Source organism: Hyperolius riggenbachi, chromosome 2 (genome assembly GCF_040937935.1).
Source record: "Hyperolius riggenbachi isolate aHypRig1 chromosome 2, aHypRig1.pri, whole genome shotgun sequence".
Lineage (NCBI taxonomy): Eukaryota > Metazoa > Chordata > Amphibia > Anura > Hyperoliidae > Hyperolius > Hyperolius riggenbachi.
Genome location: NC_090647.1, coordinates 270,521,791 through 270,544,245, shown reverse-complemented (window position 1 = coordinate 270,544,245; position 22,455 = coordinate 270,521,791). Strand labels below are relative to the sequence as shown.

The window sequence follows — 22,455 nt, the reverse complement described above, 5'->3', positions numbered from 1 at the left end:
GACATTACATGTCAGTAGGGTTGCCGCGGTATACCGGTATGACGATATACCACGGTATGATTGTGCACGGTAATCGTACCGTGGACAATCTCGTTTCAGTGGGCGGGGCTACCGGGGGGCAGAGCGACGTAGCGGCGGCACACGAACAGCGGTGGGGATAAACGCTCACTTGCGGCAATACTCATTTGCAGCCAGGTCCGTCTTCCACGCTGTACTGGGCTTCATTGTTCTTTCATCACATTTCCCTGAAACAGCGCCCCCTGGGTGCTATTACAAGGAGATGATGCAAGCACAAACAGGAAGTAGAATGAAGCACAGTACACACGTGAGGACTTGGTTGCTGACAAGTGAGTATTTGTCCCCTCTCCCTCCCTCCGGCTCTTTGTGCTGGCCACCTAATTCTAGCTACACCTATCCCTGGCTACCTATGCTGCAAGCACCTACTACTGGCTACACCTATCCCTGGCTACCTATGCTGCGCTCTCCTACTACTGGCTACACCTATCCCTGGCTACCTATGCTGCGAGCACCTACTACTGCCTACACCTATTCCTAGCTACCTATGCTGCGACCACCTCCTACTGGCTACACCTATCGCTGGCTACCTATGCTGCGACCACCTACTTCTGGCTACACCTATCCCTGGCTACCTATGCTGCAGCCACCTACCACTGGCTACACCTATCCCTGGCTACCTATGCTGCGACCACCTACCACTGGCTATACCTATCCCTGGCTACCTATGCTGCGACCACCTACCACTGGCTATACCTATCCCTGGCTACCTATGCTGCAAGCACCTACTTCTGGCTACATCTATCCCTGGCTACCTATGCTGAGGCCACCTACCACTGGCTACACCTATCCCTGGCTACCTATGCTGCGACCACCTACTTCTGGATACACCTATCCCTGGCTACCTATGCTGCGACCACCTACCACTGGCTATACCTATCCCTGGCTACCTATGCTGCAAGCACCTACTACTGGCTACACCTATCCCTGGCTACCTATGCTGAGGCCACCTACCACTGGCTACACCTATCCCTGGCTACCTATGGTGCGACCACCTACCACTGGCTATACCTATCCCTGGCTACCTATGCTGCAAGCACCTACTACTGGCTACACCTATCCCTGGCTACCTATGCTGCGGCCACCTACCACTGGCTACACCTATCCCTGGCTACCTATGCTGCGACCACCTACTTCTGGATACACCTATCCCTGGCTACCTATGCTGCGACAACCTACCACTGGCTACACCTATCCCTGGCTACCTATGCTGCGGCCACCTATCACTGGCTACTCCTATCCCTGGATACCTATGCTGCAGCCACCTATCACTGGCTATACCTATCCCTGGCTACCTATGCTGCAAGCACCTACTACTGGCTACACCTATCCCTGGCTACCTATGCTGCAGCCACCTATCATTGGCTACTTATGCTGCGGCCACCTATCACTGGCTACACCTATCCCTGGATACCTATGCTGCGGCCACCTATCACTGGCTACACCTATCCCTGGATACCTATGCTGCGGCCACCTATCCCTGGATACCTATGCTGCGGCCACCTATCACTGGCTACACCTATCCCTAGCTACCTATGCTGCGGCCACCTATCACTGGCTACACCTATCCCTGGATACCTATTCTGCAGCCACCTATCACTGGCTACACCTATCCCTGGCTACCTATGCTGCAAGCACCTACTACTGGCTACACCTATCCCTGGCTACCTATGCTGCGGCCACCTATCACTGGCTACACCTATCCCTGGCTACCAATGCTGCGGCCACCTATCACTGGCTACACCTATCCCTGGATACCTATGCTGCGGCCACCTACCACTGGCTATACCTAAGCTGCAGCCACCTATTACTGGCGGGTGGGGGCACATTATTTAATGTAAGGGGGTGGGGCCCAGTTCCAAATAATTGTTAAATACCGTAATACCTTCATACCGTGGTATTTTTGTTGATGGTTATCATACCGTGGAATTTCATACCGTTGCAACCCTACGTGTCAGTATGATTTCTGTAGTATGCACATAGAATGTATGATAAGAACATAAATCACTTATCCCTATTGTAACCTGCATGTATATATTTTATCTTCCAGGGTGGGTGACGCGGTCTTTAACTTCTTACTGGTTTGGTATTATTGCACTCTGACAATCCGTGAAAGCATTTTAATAAACAATGGTTCCAGGTAAGTAAAACACTCATTGCCTTGTCAGTATACTGAGGATTATGTTTCCTGCATATGGACACATTGGTTTTAAGAGAATCAGTTGTGTCACTCTGCAGTGATTCTGCAATAATGGGCATTGTTCCCAGTGGTGACAGGCACATAAATCACCAGGACACTGGATGTTACTTTTTTCAGTCTTATGTATCTCTTAGATACAATTATAAGAATTAAGTTGTCTGTTAAAACTTCTCAAAGATTCACAGTCACTAGATTCTTATCATCCAGTAGATGAAGTTTGAACAGAAATGGAAAATGATCAGTTAGTTTGAACACCAGCGTAACTAACATTTTTCTATTCTGCTACCCCTGTATTCATTACTGTAAAAGTAGCAAAATAGAATCTTTGAGCTTCTTTGATTAAATGTAAACATCACAAATGTAACATCAGTATTTCATCATGTTTTCTCAGGCAACAGGGCTACTGCTTGGAACGGATCCCCCTCTTATCTTGGTCTCTGCCACCTTACAAGCCTATTTGCAGTGCTTTCTTGTCTGCACACAGCTGCACGTGTCAGTGAAGCAGTGACAATTAGGACTTTTATTAGTTGAAAGAGATGACGTGAGGAGGGGGAATCCCTCTCCCCATCAGCAGCCCTGCTGATAGAAGAGAATCTGTCAAGGCAAAATGGACAACCAATGTAATGAGCATTGTTACAGCAGAAGTGCAGGAAATAGAATGGACCTGCTGACCCAAGGCTAAGCGCAAGAGAGAGAACATTGTTCTGTATTAAGTGGTTTTAGAAAAAAAAGTTTTGTAATGTAAGCTATTTATAGCTGTTTTTTTTTTCTTCTCACCAACAGTATCCGTATACATACATTATTCATTTTCAGTTTACTGAGTAGCACTTTTACAGACAAATTTCACCGAGATCCCTTCACAAGCACAGTTTCACATGTCTTTCTTTGTTTGCGCAATTGAGCAAATGAATCATTGAATTACAGTGTCAAGGGCTAGCTGTATTGAAGAACTTGTAGCTTGACAAATACTGTACCTGCACACTATCATTGACTAGACTTTTGCTTGGCTTGTTTTCTCTGTTCACAGAATTAAAGGCTGGTGGGTCCTGAACCATTATGTGTCCACCTTTCTTTCAGGTGTGATGCTAACCTGGTGAGTTCATATATACAGCATCCACTTTTTCTAAATGGATCTAATCTTAAAAGTCAAATTTCATTAAGTGCAGTACCTAGATCTATGTAGGCACTCAGTTGTTGTAGAGCTTGTTTTCTATTTGTCTATCACAGAGATGTCCAACTCTAGTCCTAAAAGTCCATATCCATGTCAGTGTTTAGGATGGACACAAAAACCATGAAATGTGTTCTACTTGATATAGCACACCTTTCCTGGTTCAGTCCCATTAATTTTTAATTAAATTGAGCAGTTCCGAAAAAAAAATATGTGAGGACCTCGATCCTTGAGAAGTGGAGTTGGACATCCCTGGTCTATAAGCTCCTTGATTAGCTAGTGTCTAATAGATCACCTGTGAAATAGCTGATCAAGAGCCCAGAAACTGATCACCTCTTGCATGGCAGACTGTCTATGCTGAAGTTTGCAATTTTCTCACACAGATTATTTCTGTGCTTTCCCACTTGCACTCTGAAGAATAGTAATGATGCAGTTAAGGTGGCAGTCACAAAGTCTGAATTGAGCTTTCTCAGTTCATCTACAGCTAATCAAAATGTTTAGACAGGATTTTTTTTTTTTTTTTTACTGCAAAGCCACATTTTACATGGAATAAATAACACCTGAGCACTATGATTTTTACCCTATAAAATGAGATTTTTAGATCTTATCAGCCATTCCATGATCATTTTGATCTGTGCCCAAACAGGGGCTTTAAAGTAAATGTAAAGTGTGTTTTAAACTTGTGAATTAATTATGTCCCAGAAAGCTCTCCTAAAGTGCTTTACTTTTATCTGGATTCAGGAGCCCAGTGTAAAAAACAACCAGGCATTCTATCCAATGGGCAGGAAGGTTGTTTCTTTCCCGGAATCTGAACCCTACCCCTTTCATCATTGCCCATACAGCAATATGGCTCTCAGGCCACCTTCCCATTTTCTTCTGGGTAAAATGGGTGGTGGAGCTGCATTAGAGTATGGACGAGGATAGATGGGGAAGCATTTGGCTTCTGGTGCAAAGTTAAAATTCCTGCCTGAAAGTGGGGTTGACTGGGTATTTTTATAAAAGGCTTGTGTCAGAGCATAAATACATACAGAGGTAAAATCAAGGTGACTTAGGTTAGCCCTTCATAAGCTTTCCAGGGTATAGTTAATGTACCAGTTTACATTCCTCTGCAGGCACACTTTAAGGATATTTTACTTCAGATTTTAAAAATGACAACCTGCCCAATGGTATTTTACTTCACTTTGATTTGTGTATTGATGACTCATTTCTAGCACCAGTTGAAGTCTAAATAATTGTTCTGTGTGATGCAGACTTGCCTGCAGTGCTTGGTGAGTCATAAGAAGTCACTGGAGTTCATCTGCTGATAAATGATTCATATTGCTGAATGTGGTGCTTCTCAACAGTATGTAGGCAAGAGGTACCATTTCACACTACACGCTTTGCTTCATTTGGTCCAGTGACTCATTCAGTAGTCACCTAGCAACTTCTCAAAGGCAGCTCAGCTCTATCACTTATGAGAAGGTCACTTTAATAACACTGATACAGTCATATCTAAGCTTGGGCCTGGCCTATGTTCACTAAATGTAATTGGATACCTGGGTGTGATAAAACTCCAGCGCATCAGTCGCTTATAGGTCCTCATTTTGCTTAGTTCTCCCAGATTGGAGATCAGTAGAGACCATTAGCAATTTACAACGATTATACTGCGCTCCAATAGTAACCAAACATTCAGGGGATCGCAGCAAAAAAAGGTTTCACTCCACCTTGCTCCACAATTGACAATGATTCACTGCGCTTTCCAACCCTGAAACAATTTAAAACATGCACATAGGGCCAAGTATTGCTTTAAAAAAATCACACTCTGCACCCCGTGCATGCACTCCTGGGGGTAGTGCCTCCACCGTATATGGGATACTAGTCTCTCTCCCAATGTGAATGCACTCACCAGAAGCGCGTCTTGGACAATGGCATATCACATACAGTATAGACGTCAGCCAAGGAGGATCTCCATATGTAAAAAACAGGTTCCAAGTTTATTGCCACATATAAGCAGGTTGACAGGCAGTGCATACGAGCCTACCGCGGATATAACAGACCCGCACGTCACCGCACCGTCTCTCCATATCACTGTATGTGATATGCTATTGTCCAAGACGCGCTTCTGGTGAGTGCATCCCATATACGGCTGCTGCGCAGCAGCGCCATATGATGTAAACAGCGGGGATTTCTTCCCCGCTTGTTTACGCGTGCGAGCCGCGATCGGCGGCTTGCACACTGTTCACGGAGGCGCCCTCCGTGAACTGGCATGGAAAGGCTGCTCGTACGAGCAGCCGTTTCCATGCTATACCACTAACGACCAGGCGCCGCCTATCAGCGTTAGCTGGTCGCAGGCTAGAGTTACTTAATGCATGCAAGTATATAACTGCTAATTCAATAGCCTTTAACCACTTCCCGACCACCTAACGCACAGAGGCGGCCGGGAAGTGGAGCCCTTAAGGACCGGCTCACCCACAGAGGCGGCGGTCCATTTAAGGGCATGGGCGGAGCGATCGCGTCATCCGTGACGCGATCCTCCGCCGGCGCCTGTCACCGCTCGCCCACCGCAACATCCCGCCGGCTATACGGAAGCGCCGGCGGGATGTTAACCCCGCGATCGCCGCATACAAAGTGTATAATACACTTTGTAATGTTTACAAAGTGTATTATACAGGCTGCCTCCTGCCCTGGTGGTCCCAGTGTCCGAGGGACCACCAGGGCAGGCTGCAGCCACCCTAGTCTGCACCCAAGCACACTGATTTCTCCCCTCCCCCCTGCCCCAGATCGCCCACAGCACCCCTCAGACCCCCCCCCCCTGCCCACCCCCCAGACCCCTGTTTGCACCCAATCACCCCGCTAATCACCCATCAATCACTCCCTGTCACTATCTGTCAACGCTATTTTTTTTTTATCTCCCCCCCCCCCCCCCTGCCCACTGCCCCCTCCTGATCACCCCCCCACCCCTCAGATTCTCCCCAGACCCCCCCCCCCCCCCCTGTGTACTGTATGCATCTATCCCCCCTGATCACCTGTCAATCACCCGTCAATCACCCCCTGTCACTGCTACCCATCAATCAGCCCCTAACCTGCCCCTTGCGGGCAACCTGATCACCCACCCACACCAATAGATCGCCCGCAGATCCGACATCAGATCACCACCCAAACGCAGTGTTTACACCTATTCTCTCCTCTAAACACCCACTAATTACCCATCAATCACCCCCTATCACCACCTGTCACTGTTACCCATCAGATCAGACCCTAATCTGCCCCTTGTGGGCACCCAATCACCCGCCTACACGCTCAGATTGCCCTCAGACCCCCCCTTATCAATTCGCCAGTGCATTAGTTACATCTGTTCTTCCCTGTAATAACCCTCTGATCACCTGTCAATCACCCATCAATCACCCCCTGGCACTGCCACCCATCAATCACCCCCTGGCACTGCCACCCATCAATCACCCCCTGTCACTGCCACTCATCAATCAGCCCCTAACCTGCCCCTTGTGGGCAATCTGATCACCCACACCAATAGTTTGCCCGCAGATCCGACGTCAGATCACCTCCCAAGGGCAGTGTTTATATCTGTTCTCTACCCTAAACACCCACTAATTACCCATCAATCACCCCCTGTCACTGCTACCTATCAGATTAGACCCCTATCTGCCCCTAGGGCACTCAATCACCCGCCCACACCCTCAGAATGCCCTCAGGCCCCAGCCCTGATCACCTCGCCAGTGCATTGCTTGCATCTATTCCCCCCTCTAATCACACCTTGAGACACCCATCAATCACCTTCTGTCACCCCCTAGCATACCTACCCATCAGATCAGGCCCTAATTTGCCCCGTGTGGGCTCCTGATCACTCGGCCAAACCCTCAGATCCCCCTCAGACCCCCTTCCGATCACCTACCCAGTGCATTTATTGCATCTATTTTCCCCTCTAACCATCCCCTGAGACACCCATCAATCACCTCCTGTCACCCCCCTAGCACTCCTATCCATCAGATCAGGCCCAATACAACCTGTCATCTAAAAGGCCACCCTGCATATGACCGGTTCCACAAAATTCGCCCCCTCATAGACCACCTGTCATCAAAATTTGCAGATGCTTATACCCCTGAACAGTCATTTTGAGACATTTGGTTTCCAGACTACTCACGGTTTTGGGCCCGTAAAATGCCAGGGCGGTATAGGAACCCCAGAAACGGACTCCATTTTAGAAAAAAGACACCCCAATGTATTCTGTTAGGTGTATGACGAGTTCATAGAAGATTTTATTTTTTGTCAAAAGCGGAAATTGATTTTTGTTTTTTTTTCACAAAGTTTCATTTTTCACTAACTTGTGACAAAAAAATAAAATCTTCTATGAACTCGCCATACACCTAACGGAATACCTTGGGGTGTCTTCTTTCTAAAATGGGGTCACTTGTGGGGTTCCTATACTGCCCTGGCATTTTAGGGGCCCTAAGCCGTGAGGAGTAGTCTTGAAACAAATATGACCTGTGAAATCCTAAAGGTACTCATTGGACTTTGGGCCCTTTAGCGCAGTTAGGGTGCAAAAAAGTGCCACACATGTGGTATCGCCGTACTCGGGAGAAGTAGTACAATGTGTTTTGGGGTGTATTTTTACACATACCCATGCTGGGTGGGAGAAATACCGCTGTAAATGAACAATTGTGTGTAAAAAAAAAAATCAAAAGATTGTCATTTACAGAGGTGTTTCTCCCACCCAGCATGGGTATGTGTAAAAATACACCCCAAAACATATTGTACTACTTCTCCCGAGTACGGCGATACCACATGTGTGGCACTTTTTTGCACCCTAACTGCGCTAAAGGGCCCAAAGTCCAATGAGTACCTTTAGGATTTCACAGGTCATTTTGAGAAATTTCGTTTCAAGACTACTCACGGTTTAGGGCCCCTAAAATGCCAGGGCAGTATAGGAACCCCACAAATGACCCCATTTTAGAAAGAAGACACCCCAAGGTATTCCGTTAGTAGTATGGCGAGTTCATAGAAGATTTTATTTTTTGTCACAAGTTAGCGGAAAATGACACTTTGTGAAAAAACACAATTAAAATCAATTTCCGCTAAGTGTCATTTTCCGCTAACTTGTGACAAAAAATAAAATCTTCTATGAACTCACCATACACCTAACGGAATACCTTGGGGTGTCTTCTTTCTAAAATGGGGTCATTTGTGGGGTCCTATACTGTCCTGGCATTTTAGGGGCCCTAAACCGTGAGGAGTAGTCTTGAAACGAAATTTCTCAAAATGACCTGTGAAATCCTAAAGGTACTCATTGGACTTTGGGCCCTTTAGCGCAGTTAGGGTGCAAAAAAGTGCCACACATGTGGTATCGCCGTACTCAGGAGAAGTAGTATAATGTGTTTTGGGGTGTATTTTTACACATACCCATGCTGGGTGGGAGAAATATCTCTGTAAATGACAATTTGTTAACTTTTTTTACACACAATTGTCCATTTACAGAGATCTTTCTCCCACTCAGCATGGGTATGTGTAAAAATACACCCCAAAACACATTATACTACTTCTCCTGAGTACGGCGATACCACATGTGTGGCACTTTTTTGCACCCTAACTGCGCTAAAGGGCCCAAAGTCCAATGAGTACCTTTAGGATTTCACAGGTCATTTTGAGAAATTTCGTTTCAAGACTTGTGACAAAAAATAAAATCTTCTATGAACTCACCATACACCTAACGGAATACCTTGGGGTGTCTTCTTTCTAAAATGGGGTCATTTGTGGGGTTCCTATACTGTCCTGGCATTTTAGGGGCCCTAAACCGTGAGGAGTAGTCTTGAAACGAAATTTCTCAAAATGACCTGTGAAATCCTAAAGGTACTCATTGGACTTTGGGCCCTTTAGCGCAGTTAGGGTGCAAAAAAGTGCCACACATGTGGTATCGCCGTACTCAGGAGAAGTAGTATAATGTGTTTTGGGGTGTATTTTTACACATACCCATGCTGAGTGGGAGAAAGATCTCTGTAAATGGACAATTGTGTGTAAAAAAAATTAACAAATTGTCATTTACAGAGATATTTCTCCCACCCAGCATGGGTATGTGTAAAAATACACCCCAAAACACATTATACTACTTCTCCTGAGTACGGCAATACCACATGTGTGGCACTTTTTTTGCAGCCTAACTGCGCTAAGGGGTCCAAAGTCCAATGAGCACCTTTAGGCTTTACAGGGGTGCTTACAATTTAGCACCCCCAAAATGTCAGGACAGTAAACACACCCCACAAATGACCCCATTTTGGAAAGTAGACCCTTCAAGGTATTCAGAGAGGGGCATGGTGAGTCCGTGGCAGATTTCATTTTTTTTTTGTCGCAAGTTAGAAGAAATGGAAACTTTTTTTTTTTTTTTTTGTCACAAAGTGTCATTTTCCGCTTACTTGTGACAAAAAATAAAATCTTCTATGAACTCACCATACACCTAACGGAATACCTTGGGGTGTCTTCTTTCCAAAATTGGGTCATTTGGGGGGTATTTATACTATCCTGGCATTCTAGCCCCTCATGAAACATGACAGGGGGTCAGAAAAGTCATAGATGCTTGAAAATGGGAAAATTCACTTTTTGCACCATAGTTTGTAAACGCTATAACTTTTACCCAAACCAATAAATATACACTGAATGGGGTTTTTTTTTTATCAAAAACATGTTTGTCCACATTTTTCGCGCTGCATGTATACAGAAATTTTACTTTATTTGAAAAATGTCAGCACAGAAAGTTAAAAAAAATCATTTTTTTGCCAAAATTCATGTCTTTTTTGATGAATATAATAAGTAAAAATCGCTGGAGAAATCAAATAGCACCAAAAGAAAGCTTTATTAGTGACAAGAAAAGGAGCCAAAATTCATTTAGGTGGTAGGTTGTATGAGCGAGCAATAAACCGTGAAAGCTGCAGTGGTCTGAATGGAAAAAAAGTGGCCAGTCCTTAAGGGGTAGAAAGCCCTAGGTCCTCAAGTGGTTAAAGTGGACCCAAATTAAAAATACAAGATTTCAGAAATAAAAATCTATTTTCTAAATTATAATAATAAATAACAGCCTTTTTTCTGCTGCATGATGACAAATATAAAATATTTTACATTTATTGGGGGAACCCCTCCCTTCCTTTCATATTGCCGGGACAGAATCCGGCAAACTGGTGGAGTAGGTGGTGTCCAGCAAAGGAGGAATTGCTAATGGCTGCCACCTGTATAACCCTAGTTTTGAAAAGAGAAGGGTGAAAAGCATGCACTGAAATGCTCATAGGCTTGAAGGAGCGTTTATTTATCTTTGTATGTGTCAGAGTGGTGCAACTAAATATTTTGAATTAAAAAAATGTTTGGTTTGGGTCCGCTTTAAAAGGAAATTCTGCTTTCTGGAGTTGGTAGCATGTGCAGCCCCGAGCCATGCACACCCTGGGTTCAGGGGGGTCCCGGCTCCGCTCATGCGCAGTAGCCGCTGACTGGCGGCAACAGGCCAGCTTTGTGGGGGTCGTCGCTGCTGGCCAGAGGGGATTAGGAGGATGCTGTGGGCACAGTACAAGTCCAGGGGGCCCCAGGTAAGTTAAAGTTCTTTACATTCAAACACTTAGCCACTCCAGAAACAATCCCAACAAAGACTGTGAGATTGGGATTATTAAAGTTGCTGCAAGTCACTCTGTACATTTGTGGAAAATAAGTAACAATTGCAGTATAGACCACTGATATTTTCCTCCTTTTTATGGGAGCAAGCAGAGTACAGATTCTAAGCCAAAAAAGTACGTGCTTAATTCGTTTTATAAACTTGTAGCTGGCTGCAAATTTAAATGGATGGATTAACAACTTTAATTTAGAAAACTTACAACAGCAATGACACATTTATAACACATTTTTAATGAAACTGGAATTGATCATTAATTGGGTTTTGATGTAATCCAGTATGACTAAGGTGACTGACTTTTACCATAAAATAGTTTATCATTTTAAATAAATCCAGGCCATGTTTACAGGATCCATTATGTTCTCAGATGAGCACTAAGTCAGGTCCGTATACTGTACTTCAGATCAGGGCTGTGGAGTTGAAATGGAGCAATTTTGGGTACCTGGAGTTAGTCGGTGGTTTCATAAACCTGAGGAGTTGGAATCAGATAATTTTAGTACCGACACAGCCCTGCTTCAGATTGCTGCGGCTAAAAGTATTACAGCTCTTAGAGGTTTGCTAATATATGAAAATGCACAGAGTGTGAAGCACAGGGGTGGACATGGGCCTATGGAAACATAAAGCATAAATATAGGGAGGAGGGATTAGAACAAGGTCCGAGTGGGGATAATAAAGTGGAAGGAGCCAATAGTTGGGACACTGGAGAGGGATCACAGAAGGGACAGTAGAGGGGAAAGGGCACAGGAATGGGGTAATTACAGGGACAACACTGCCACAGAAAGCAGCTGTGGTGCCAGTAACTAAAGGGGAAGGGGCTACAGTGGATACACAGTACAGGGGAGGAGGGAGTCACAATGAAGACCCTTAATACAGAAGAGGGGGTCACAATGGGGATATTGCACAGTGGTGGTGCCAACAACAGGCACAAGGACACTAAATATAAAGGAGGAGAACTAGTTGAAAACGGACAAGAGGTACATTAAGGGGAGGGTCAATTGGGGTAGCCCTATACATAGTGTGACATTAAGGGGGCCCACAGGGGGCATACTAACTACAGAGAAAAGGGCACAATTTACAGGGTAGGAGTCATAGGCGTCAATTCACCAGAGGTTACCAACCTATTTATCTTTTGGGAGGTAATTTACCTCCTATGATATCTCCAAATAGCAATTCTCCAGAAGTATAGGGGAAAATATCGACAGAGAGAAATGCAAGAGATAAATGTGAGATAAGTATGAGATAAATAAGTGATAGTTAGTAGTTAGTTTTTCTCCAAATCACAATTCACCAGGGAAGAAAGGGGGTGTGGCCATTCGTTATTTTTTCATCTCTTTATCCCCTGAATGAACCTGGAGATATCGTGGTTTTCACACAGTAGCTGCTGCTGTGGAAGATGGAGCCTTTTGAGCTTACTCTGTTAGGCCTGGTGCACACCAAAACCCGCTAGCAGATCCGCAAAATGCTAGCACATTTTGATACGCTTTTTCTTATTTTTCTGTAGCGTTTCAGCTAGCATTTTGCAGTTTTGTGAAGCGTTATTGGTGTAGTAGATTTCATGTATTGTTACAGTAAAGCTGTTACTGAACAGCTACTGTAACAAAAACCGCCTGGCAAACCGCTCTGAAGTGCCGTTTTTCAGAGCGGTTTGCGTTTTTCCTATACTTAACATTGAGGCAGAAACGCCTCCGCAATCCAGATGGTATGCGTTTCTGCAAAACGCCTCCCGCTCTGGTGTGCACCAGCCCATTGAAATACATTACCCAAGCGTATCCGCAGCCGCAAGCGGATCACAAAACGCAGCCAAACCGCTCTAGTGTGCACTAGGCCTTAGAGCTTGCTTCTATTATGAGGAGACGAAGGCGCAGGAGGAGGGTCTGTTTAATCGCCCCTCGTATTTTTCGTGAGAGAACAGTTCTTGATAATTTTACTGAGACAGAGGTGGTGAAGAAGTTCAGACTCACTCGTGATATGATTTATGATATGATCCGGCAGTAAAAGGCGGGAATACTCTGGTCACGTAGTGGTAAAACTCCGCCTCCTACCCACAATGCTTCACTTTCAAGCTTACAGAGAGGAAAAGTATCTCATGTAAATCATTAATACCGATGACCTAACTCTCTGCTTTCTCACACTTTCCTCATGCATATCTCTCCATTATCCCCTGCTATCAAACATTTTTCTCTCTGTCCTCTCACACTGGTGAATTGACTCCAGAGTGTTAAAATACCTCATGAGATAAACTACCTACCTTTTTTCTCTTAGTAAATCCTCTCTGGTGAATTGACGCCATAGAGTGCATCTCCTCCAGTCTTGAAGCCCTCTGGCAATTACATCTGCTTGACCCTTATGTACCTAATTACTGCCTGTTACTTGTGTGCTTGTCACTTATCTTCCTACCATTAAAGAGGAGCTGTTAGGTATAGGGTCTCAGACAAAAAAAACACATATATCAGTAGCTAAACATTGGCTGTACTTACATTACATATGCATTTCACTGTCCACGTTTGGATTTCACAGAATTTTTATATAGCATTTGCAGAGATTGATGCTCCTAACAGCTCATGGCAGGTTCCATGTTTGTCTGTCTTGTATGAAGCCAATTGTGATGTAATATCCTCCCTTACCATGCTTCCTGATGATTCGACTCACAAAGATCATCAAAGATCCTAATGGTTCATGATCCGGACAACACTACTGTGCAGTGAATATTAATTAGCCACGTGGCTAGGAACAATAGCGGACTTATGCAGTAGCTTTTCTCAATCTTTCTCCCTGTAGGAACCCTGCAAATAACTTTTGGATCTCAAGGAACCCCTCCAAACAATTTTTTTTATCTCGAGGAACCCCTGCATTTATTTTGCAGGAGGCATATTCTTTAAAAGTATGTGTGGCTGTTTAATTCACTACCCCTTATTACACTGCGACTCATTATACTGTCTCCTGAGTCCCCAATATAGTGCTTCTTGTTTCAGTACCACCTATTATTGTGTGCTCTATTACACTTCCCCTATGATAAGGAAAAATGCCAAGGAACCCCTGCAGAGTACTCAAGGAACCCTGGGGTTCCAGGGAACCCTGGTTGAGAAAGCCTGCTCTAACGGAACATGTGCCCTGTGCACAGCACATTGATTTTTCAGTGCTGTGAGCTGGGCTGCAAGATACAAGCTTGCCATATTTCTTACTGTGGCCTACATTTTTGTTTCTCCTGAACTATTCTTCCTCTGTATAACAGCATATCGCTGCTTAACAACGCAAATTCACAAATATGGCTATTGTAGGGGGGGGGGGGGGGGGGGGGTAAGCAGTGGAATCAGTAATGTGAGCAAGTCAGTCCACCCAATGTAGGCGTTAAAACACAACTGTTTTATTTGTGTCTCCACTTTGGAGAATTAGAGAGATTTTTCTTGGAGAGATTTCCCCCTTTCCCTTTGGGCAGGAATTAAATAAATGTCTTCTATATGGGAATGCAGGAAAGCAATGAAAATTTAAAGGAGACTCTAGCCACTAGCTGTAGGTGTAGAATGAGGACCTCCTTATTGGGCCCTAAACAGTGCTTTCATGTGCCTCATGGAAGTTCCAGTAGTTAAAGGACCACTACAATGAAAAAAAACTAAGCAGTTAAAATCTGACAGAACTGACAGGTTTTGGACTAGTCCATCTCCTCATGGGGGATTCTCAGGGTGTTCTTTGTTTTTAAAGGCATTCCCTGAATGGCAGTTAGGCTTGGCAACAGCTGTACAGGGAATGCTTTTGAAAACAAAGAAAACCCTGTGAATCCCCCATGAGGAGATGCACTAGTCCAAAACCTATCGGTTCTGTCAGATTTTAACTGCTTGCTTTTTCTTTTTGCTATAGTCGTCCTTTAAGCCGAAAGAATGCTCTTCCCTTCTTCCTAGAAGACGTATTACAGATACCGTAATAGGTGCAAGGCATGACTAGGGGCAACGGCTACATTTGAAGCTCTGCATCCATAACCTTCCCTGGAACTTTCAAGTTGTGCCTCACGCACTGTGGGAGAGTGACGTCATCTGTAGTATGGGAAGCGTGGGTACTGCATGGGGTGCTAAGCATAGCCACAGTGCATATTATAGGGAGAAATGTTGGCTCAAGCAGTAGGAGAAAATCTACTATAGCTGCCCCTATCCTAGAGGAATTACTAAAGTAAGCAGTTGATTGAGGTATCTATGGGGCTGATCTGGGATTAGCTTATAGATATTTAGGTTTACGTTTGAGTCTTTTTAATACAATTTTTGTTTTTTCTCGTTACCTAGTTAAATATACTTTTTATACAAAGAAAACCTATTGCCATACTATAATGGGATTTTTATTTTTCAGGCCAGATGGATTAATGTACCACATGTTCAGAAACCAATTTCTTTCATTTTCCATGTACCAAAGTAAGTGGGACATCCTCAACAGACCCTTTTTTGTGTTCATTTCCTGAGTTTATGGTAGCATATTATGCCTTGTTTTTGCTCCTGCAGGTTTTGTACAGTTTTTACAATACTATTACCAAAGCGGCTGTCTGTATAGATTGCGAGCTCTTGGGGAGAGACATAACATGGACTTGACTGTAGGTATGTAGCAGAAACTCTTCATTCACTACTACATTTTTTCTGAAAATAATGGAATGAAAAGTGCACTGGAATTATGTAACACACATTTAATGTACATAAAATATCTCTGTTGCTTTCACTACTTTCCTGCCACCCCCAAAAATTTCGGGGGGGGGGCACACTTCTGGCTTCCTACATAGCGTATATGTACCGTAACTGTTTGTTTCTCAGCTAGACCTAGCCAAATTCCCAGCCCCAAACTATGAAGGAACCGCCACCATTCTGCATTTTTGCATTTGCATTTGTATTGTAACACTTTCCAGCCTTGTGGTGAACAAACTGATTTCCTCTTCAATACCAGCGGTCTCTGACCCCTTAACCACTTGCCGACCGCGCACTCATACCGCGCGTTGGCAAAGTGGCAGCTGCAGGCTGATTAATCAGGAAGCAGCCGCTCGCGCGAGCGGCTGCTTCCTGTCAATTCACGGCGGGGGGCTCCGTGAATACCCTGCGGGCCGCCGATCGCGGCTCGCAGGCTAAATGTAAACACAAGCGGAAATAATCCACTTTGTTTACATTGTACGGCGCTGCTGCGCAGCAGCGCCGTAAGGCAGATCGGCGATCCCCGGCCAATCAGCGGCCGGGCATCGCCGCCATGTGACAGGGGACAGCCTGTCACTGGCTGCACAGGACGGATAGCGTCCTGTGCAGCCCCGATCACCGGGGATGAGCAGATAGGAGAGGGAGGGGGGAATTTGGCCGCGGAGGGGGGCTTTGAGGTGCCCCCCCCCCGCAACATGCCAGACAGGAGGAGCGATCAGACCCCCCCCTGCACATCATCCCCATAGGGGGCAAAAAGGGGGGGCGATCTGATCGCTCTGTGTGCCAGCTGATCTGTGCTGGGGGCTGCAGAGCCCACCCAGCACAGATCACAAAAAATAACGCTGGTCCTTAAGGGGGGGGTAAAGGGTGGGTCCTCAAGTGGTTAAGCAGTGTTGTTCGAAAAGCATTCATACTTTACAGTATTTTTTTACACCAGCCTAAATTTTTTGCACAGTATTGTATGTTACCTATTTTCTACACTTGCATTAACTGAGTGATGGCAATACTATCAATTCCTATTTTCTGTTAGGCTCAATGTGAAGTGGCTGTATTTTAAATGCACTAAAGAGTAGAGAAGAAAGTCAAAATTGTTTTTGCCATTAATTATGGCAATCTGAACAGCTGGACAGAAGGGATTGCATATGTCTCAGTAGAAGTGGAGTACCACTTTAAATACATTTCTGAAAGGAAGTAAAGGGCAATCCATATATTTGGTTCACCTCTTTTTCCCTTCAAAATTGTAAGTACTGTTGTCCTAACGTTTGTGGTCTCCTTTAAGTGCACTGTCATGCTGATATTTGTGTTTTCACAGAGGGCTTCCAGTCCTGGATGTGGAGAGGTTTGACTTTCCTTCTGCCGTTCCTTTTCTTTGGTCAGGTACGATTAGCAATGGGGTATTTTTTTTCTGAATGGAAGTAATTAAGAAAAAGCTAAACTGTTCTATGTTTGTGACAGTGCTCTTTTTTGGGGGGCTGTTGTAAAAGTGTAATGCTTTGTGTTTCAGTTTTGGCAGCTCTATAATGCTATCACACTGTTCCAATTAGCAAGGCATCCAGAGTGCAAGGAGTGGCAGGTAATGTTCTTTTACTGCTTCATCTTCATTCTAAAGCTTTCCGTTAGCATCTTACTGCCTTTCCTCCAACTGTTCTCTATCAGTTTACTCAGTTACTGCTAGACCTGTATGTATGCTATACATGTATGCTCTACATGTATGCTAGACATGTATACATTTAAAGGACCACTATTGCACATTTTCTAAAACCGATTTATTCTGGAAAGAATGCTAGATGGGATAGTGAAGGGTTAAAAATTAATTAAAAACTAAATCCCCCTGCTGTTTACACAATCACAGCAGCATGAATGAGACGGCTCTTCCGAAGGACAGCTCCTACCAGTATCTACCTGGCTAAAATCACAGGAGGAGACCGTTTTACTGCTTGAAATGTCATTAGCAGCCCACAGTACAGTCTAATAATCTTAGCCAGGCAGATAGGAGCTGTCCCATCAGAAGAGCTCTCACATTCAGGCTGTGGTGAATGTGTAAACAGCAGGGTGATTTATTGTTTAACTAACTCTTCACTATCCCTTCTACTATCACTCATTCCAGAATAAATCTTTTTTTTAGTTTTATTTTTTTAGAAATGTTGCGATAGTGGTCCTTTAATACTTTTCAAGGTGTAAGAAACCTCATTCTTGTCCTTGCAGTATATAGTATTACAGGTAGTCCCTGGTTAATGAACGAGATGGGGAATGTGGGTTCATTTTTAACCTAAATCCGTTTTTTAAGTCATAACACTGTGCCATCTCTGTCCCCTGTACCCCCTCTGTCTCCAGGGTCCCCCTCTGTGTCCTCTATGTTCCCTTGCGCCTTCAGTGCGAAGCAGGTAAAAAGGGCGCAGGAGCCCTTTCAGTAAAAACAGCGCCGCCATGGGCACCTATAAAAAAGCCACAGTTTGTGGCATAATAGGGAAATTTGGGTGCAAGGCAGGGTTTGCTAGCGGGCGCCGAATCTTACCTCTTTGCCGCAAATCGCTGCAATATACGGCTATGAAGGCAAATTTCAGCACCAAGAGGCGCCCGATTAGCGGCAAGAAGGGACAATTCCAACAGACAGGCTTGTGGGAGAAAAAAATTGGCTTATGCATAAGAAAAAGTTATCTACAAGCCAACTTTTCTTCCCCCGCAAGCTTCTCTGCAGAGATTGCCCCCTTTTGCCGCTAATCGGGCACCAAAATTTAGTCGCATGTCACAGCTTTATATAAGAAAGTGGGTCAGCTTTAGGAGGGGGATTTAGGGTTAGGCACCACCAGGGGCAAGGGGGTCTTAGGGTTAGGTTCGGGGGGGGGGGGGGGTCGTAGGGTTAGGCACCACCAGGAAAGGATTCTGTATGAGAACAGGGTTAGGTTAGTCATAGTAAAACATCGGTAAATCTTAATGATAATTTTTTATTATCAAATTATCGCTAAGCGGTATTTTACTAATGGTCATTCCCTGCGCCCTTTTTTTTCCAGGTGCTTTTTTTTTTTTTTTCTTATGTGACCCCTCTCCTGCCATTTCTGCAACCCTCCTCCCCCAGAAGGCCCCCCCCCCTCCCCCCAGAATTTGCTATATAGTGTAGTATACCAAGTTTAAAAAGGATTTTTTTGTAAAGGTCTTTTTAAAAAAAAAAAAAAAAACAAACAAAAAAGTACAAAAATGTTTTGACTTGCTTCCACGGAATCAAATTTCTCATTTTCAGGCTGCTCGTATCGGCGGGTCATTCGTAAGTCAGGGACCATACCTGTATAATGAAGTTCTTGTTTTCCCAACAACCTTTTATTTTTATGCAGGCTTTTTATTTATTTTTTTGCATTCTCATGTTAATTTTAAGACACACACACACACACTAAGACACACACACACACACACACACACTAAGACACACACACACACACACACGTGTTAGTCAAAGTAACTTGGGACATGTAGCCAGCACGTGCAGGGGCGTAGCAATAGGGGTTGCAGAGGTAGCGACCGCATCGGGGCCCTTGGGCCAGAGGGGCCCCGAAGGGCCCTTCCTCAACTACAGTATTAGCTCTCTATTGGTCCTGTGCTCATAATAATCACTTCTATACATACTTTGAATAGTGGTAATCATTAACAAAGTGCTCCCCATCCCCTTCTTGCACCTCTGACACTGTAGTTGCCATTGGCAGATTTTGGTGTGCTGTATCAATTGTTATGTATAGAGTGCTTGGGGGGCCCCATTGTAAAACTTGCATCGGGGCCCACAGCTCCTTAGCTACGCCACTGAGCACGTGCTAGCCTTAGACACGAGCAGTGGTCACATTGAGGCAAATCTGTGGCTGGGTCCGAGCTCAGATGGATATGATAAATTGATTTTGGGTAAACACACCTGTGTATAAAACACAGACATGCGAGGAGTTGTAAACGCTGTTGTTTGGTGGTCTGTTGCCATCCATGGATACCTTGTAGCTAGTTTTGTTTTGTTTTTTTCTGTTTTACAAATGAAAACTGTCTCTCATTGTCTCACTTTTATTTGTAGGTAATTATGTGCAGCCTTCCTTTTCTTGTACACTTTATGGGGAATTTCTTCACTACTCTGCGAGTCGTCCACCAGAAATTCCAGAAACAAACTGAGGAGCATAAAGACAAATGACTTGTGATACTACATGCAGTGTATTCCTGCTATACTGTCTTGCTACAAGTTGGATTATGCTTATTTAGCACTCCATTTACATTTTACACATAAGGGAAAATGGCATACAAGACTTCCTGGAGGACACATCTGTTCAGAATGTCAGTACAGCATCAGCTGTGTAACTGCACTTCATGATTGTCTTATACATTTCAGCAGCCTTTGTAAACACGTCTTGTGGTAAGATTGTGTTATATGCACATTTAGCAGTGTCCTATCCAAGTGTTCTTCAAGGGAATTGTATTTATGTTCATCACAGACCATGACCAATGACTTGAATACTACATTGCATCTGTATGTAAATAGTGTCTGGTTTTAAAAGGTGCATTTCTTTGAATATAGATTATGATCATTGTGGGATTTGTATACACTCCTGTTCCACCTGCCCAATTACTGTCCCTGTGTGAAAAAAATCTCATCGTAATTGTACAAAGACATTGTACAATAAAAGTTTTCCCAAAAGCTATGTGCTGTGTCTGTGTTTACCACTCTAAAATGTAACATGAAAAAAAGCATAATAAATAAATAGTTGCAACAATGCTTAACCACTTTATCCACCACTACAGTATATCTACGTCCTCTGTGACTTCATCTAAGCCACAAGTCAGTAGATATATGTTTTGTAGCAGAAGCAGTGCTGTGCAGGATTGGGCTTGCTCTGATGCAGCACTAATTGATGAACGGGAATATATGTTTCCTGAGCTAATGAGATTGATTTTTACCATTAAAAATACTAGTATTTTCTCAGTTCATAGTGAAAAATACACTGTGGCATTATTTCAGCATCAAATATCTTCACCATAAATTGTGACAGGAACATAATCTAAGTTTTGCAGTAAAAAAAAAAAAGCCAAACAAAATTTGTGTTCTTTATCTACAGTAGCACTTTTTATTTTTAAACTGAATTTGGTAAAACTGAGAAATGTGTTTTTTTTCCAGCTTTTTTTCCCCTTGTTTTGCTATTAAAATTCATAGAAAACAAAATAGAAGGAAAAATGGCATACACTGAAAGCCTATCTTTATCTTATTTTTAAATAAAATGTTTTGTTTTTTGTTAATAATTTTATCCCTGCTCCCTCCCTTCCCCCAACAGCCAATCAGCGTGATCGGCTGTCATTGGCTTCAGCCTATGACAGCAGACCACTTCTGCACTGACAGAGGGGACAGCCGTGTCACACGGCTGTCCCCAGTACAGCGCTGCTACAGATTGCAGCGCTGTACAAAGTAATTAGACGGCGGTTATGCCGTCTCCCGAGCGGCGATTGTCCTGCTCGGAGACTGAAGGCGGAGCTCCTTCGCGCGATCTCCTGCTAACCCCATTGACGGCCGTTCACGCCAATCGGCGTGGAGCGGTCTTGGGGCGGCCGCACTGCTCACGCCAATTGGCATGGAGCAGTTGGCAAGTAGTTAAATAAGGATATAGCTAAACTGTCAAAACTGCTCTGGTTCATAAGTGGGAATAAGGTCTGGATGCAAAGTGGTTAAAGTGAACCTGAGGTGAGCAGGATAGTGAGGCCGCCATATTTATTTATTATTTTTTTCAAATTCTTTATCACCATATTTTCTTTCAAGTCCTGATGATCTCTTTGGCTGAAGTAATGTCTGAATCACAACCCTGAAACAAGCATGTGGCTAATTTCGTAATACTTCAGTCAGAAACTTCTGATCTGCATGCTTGTTCAGAGTCTATGGTTAAAGTATTAGGGACACAGGATCAGGGGGACAGCCAGGCAACTTCCAATGATTAAAAGGAAATTATTATGGCAACCTCCATATCACTCTCATGTTCCCTTTGAAGGAAACAGAGAAGTAGTTAATTCAATCAAGCTAATAATAATGACATGTGAGGAGCTCAAGAGGCAGGGAAAATGCACAGAAAAATGTTAAAGGAACCTCTACTCAAACTTACATGGAGTCAGAAAATACACATATTACCCCAATAAAACAGAGACATGGTCTGTTCCACATATCCACAGTTATAAGATTAAGGTTCGGAGCTGCAACAAGGCCATTCTCAGTCTTAAGCCCAGAAGATGCATTATAACAAATGCTGTCTGAAAAATGTACGAAGCAGTGTGCTGCAGTGGATACAATGACAATGAACCCACTTAAAGCAGTAGGATTAGCCATACTATGCTAGGGAAAAAACACATGTATAAGATAAATACTTGATCTACTTACATAACACATGTATTGTACTGTCCACATTTTGAGATCAGTGCATTTTATATAGTAAATTAAGAGAATTCTGTTCCTGGTGGGAACCATGTCTTTTGCCCACAGTTTAGGCTAAATCCTGATGTCATTTCTGCCCTTTACTTTTTTTCTTTTCTCCTCCAATCGCTGAGTCACCTCAGCCTTGCTTGTAAACGCAAGTGAGCAGGGGATCGTGTTTCAGATAAACAGCTAGGCAGGGAAATAAATGGAAGAGGAGGAATATATTATAGGTAAAAAGGACCCCCAACATGCAACTGTTTGGCACTGACTACTAAAGGGCCAGTGCTCCTTAAGTATGTGATA

At 44.0% G+C, this 22,455-nt stretch overlaps 1 protein-coding gene across 1 annotated transcript in view; it reads left to right on the top strand.

Moving 5' to 3' along the window:
* TMEM120A (transmembrane protein 120A) overlaps positions 1 to 20,401 on the top strand; it is a 54,448-nt gene extending 34,047 nt beyond the window's left edge. The window contains exons 6-12 of the mRNA XM_068265365.1: positions 2,126 to 2,215; positions 3,303 to 3,368; positions 15,415 to 15,476; positions 15,564 to 15,656; positions 17,050 to 17,114; positions 17,242 to 17,310; positions 19,783 to 20,401. Of these exons, the coding sequence (XP_068121466.1) occupies positions 2,126 to 2,215; positions 3,303 to 3,368; positions 15,415 to 15,476; positions 15,564 to 15,656; positions 17,050 to 17,114; positions 17,242 to 17,310; positions 19,783 to 19,896 (559 nt within the window). The 3' untranslated portion in view covers positions 19,897 to 20,401. The remainder of the gene's footprint in view (positions 1 to 2,125; positions 2,216 to 3,302; positions 3,369 to 15,414; positions 15,477 to 15,563; positions 15,657 to 17,049; positions 17,115 to 17,241; positions 17,311 to 19,782) is intronic.
* The last annotated feature ends 2,054 nt before the right edge of the window (positions 20,402 to 22,455 follow it).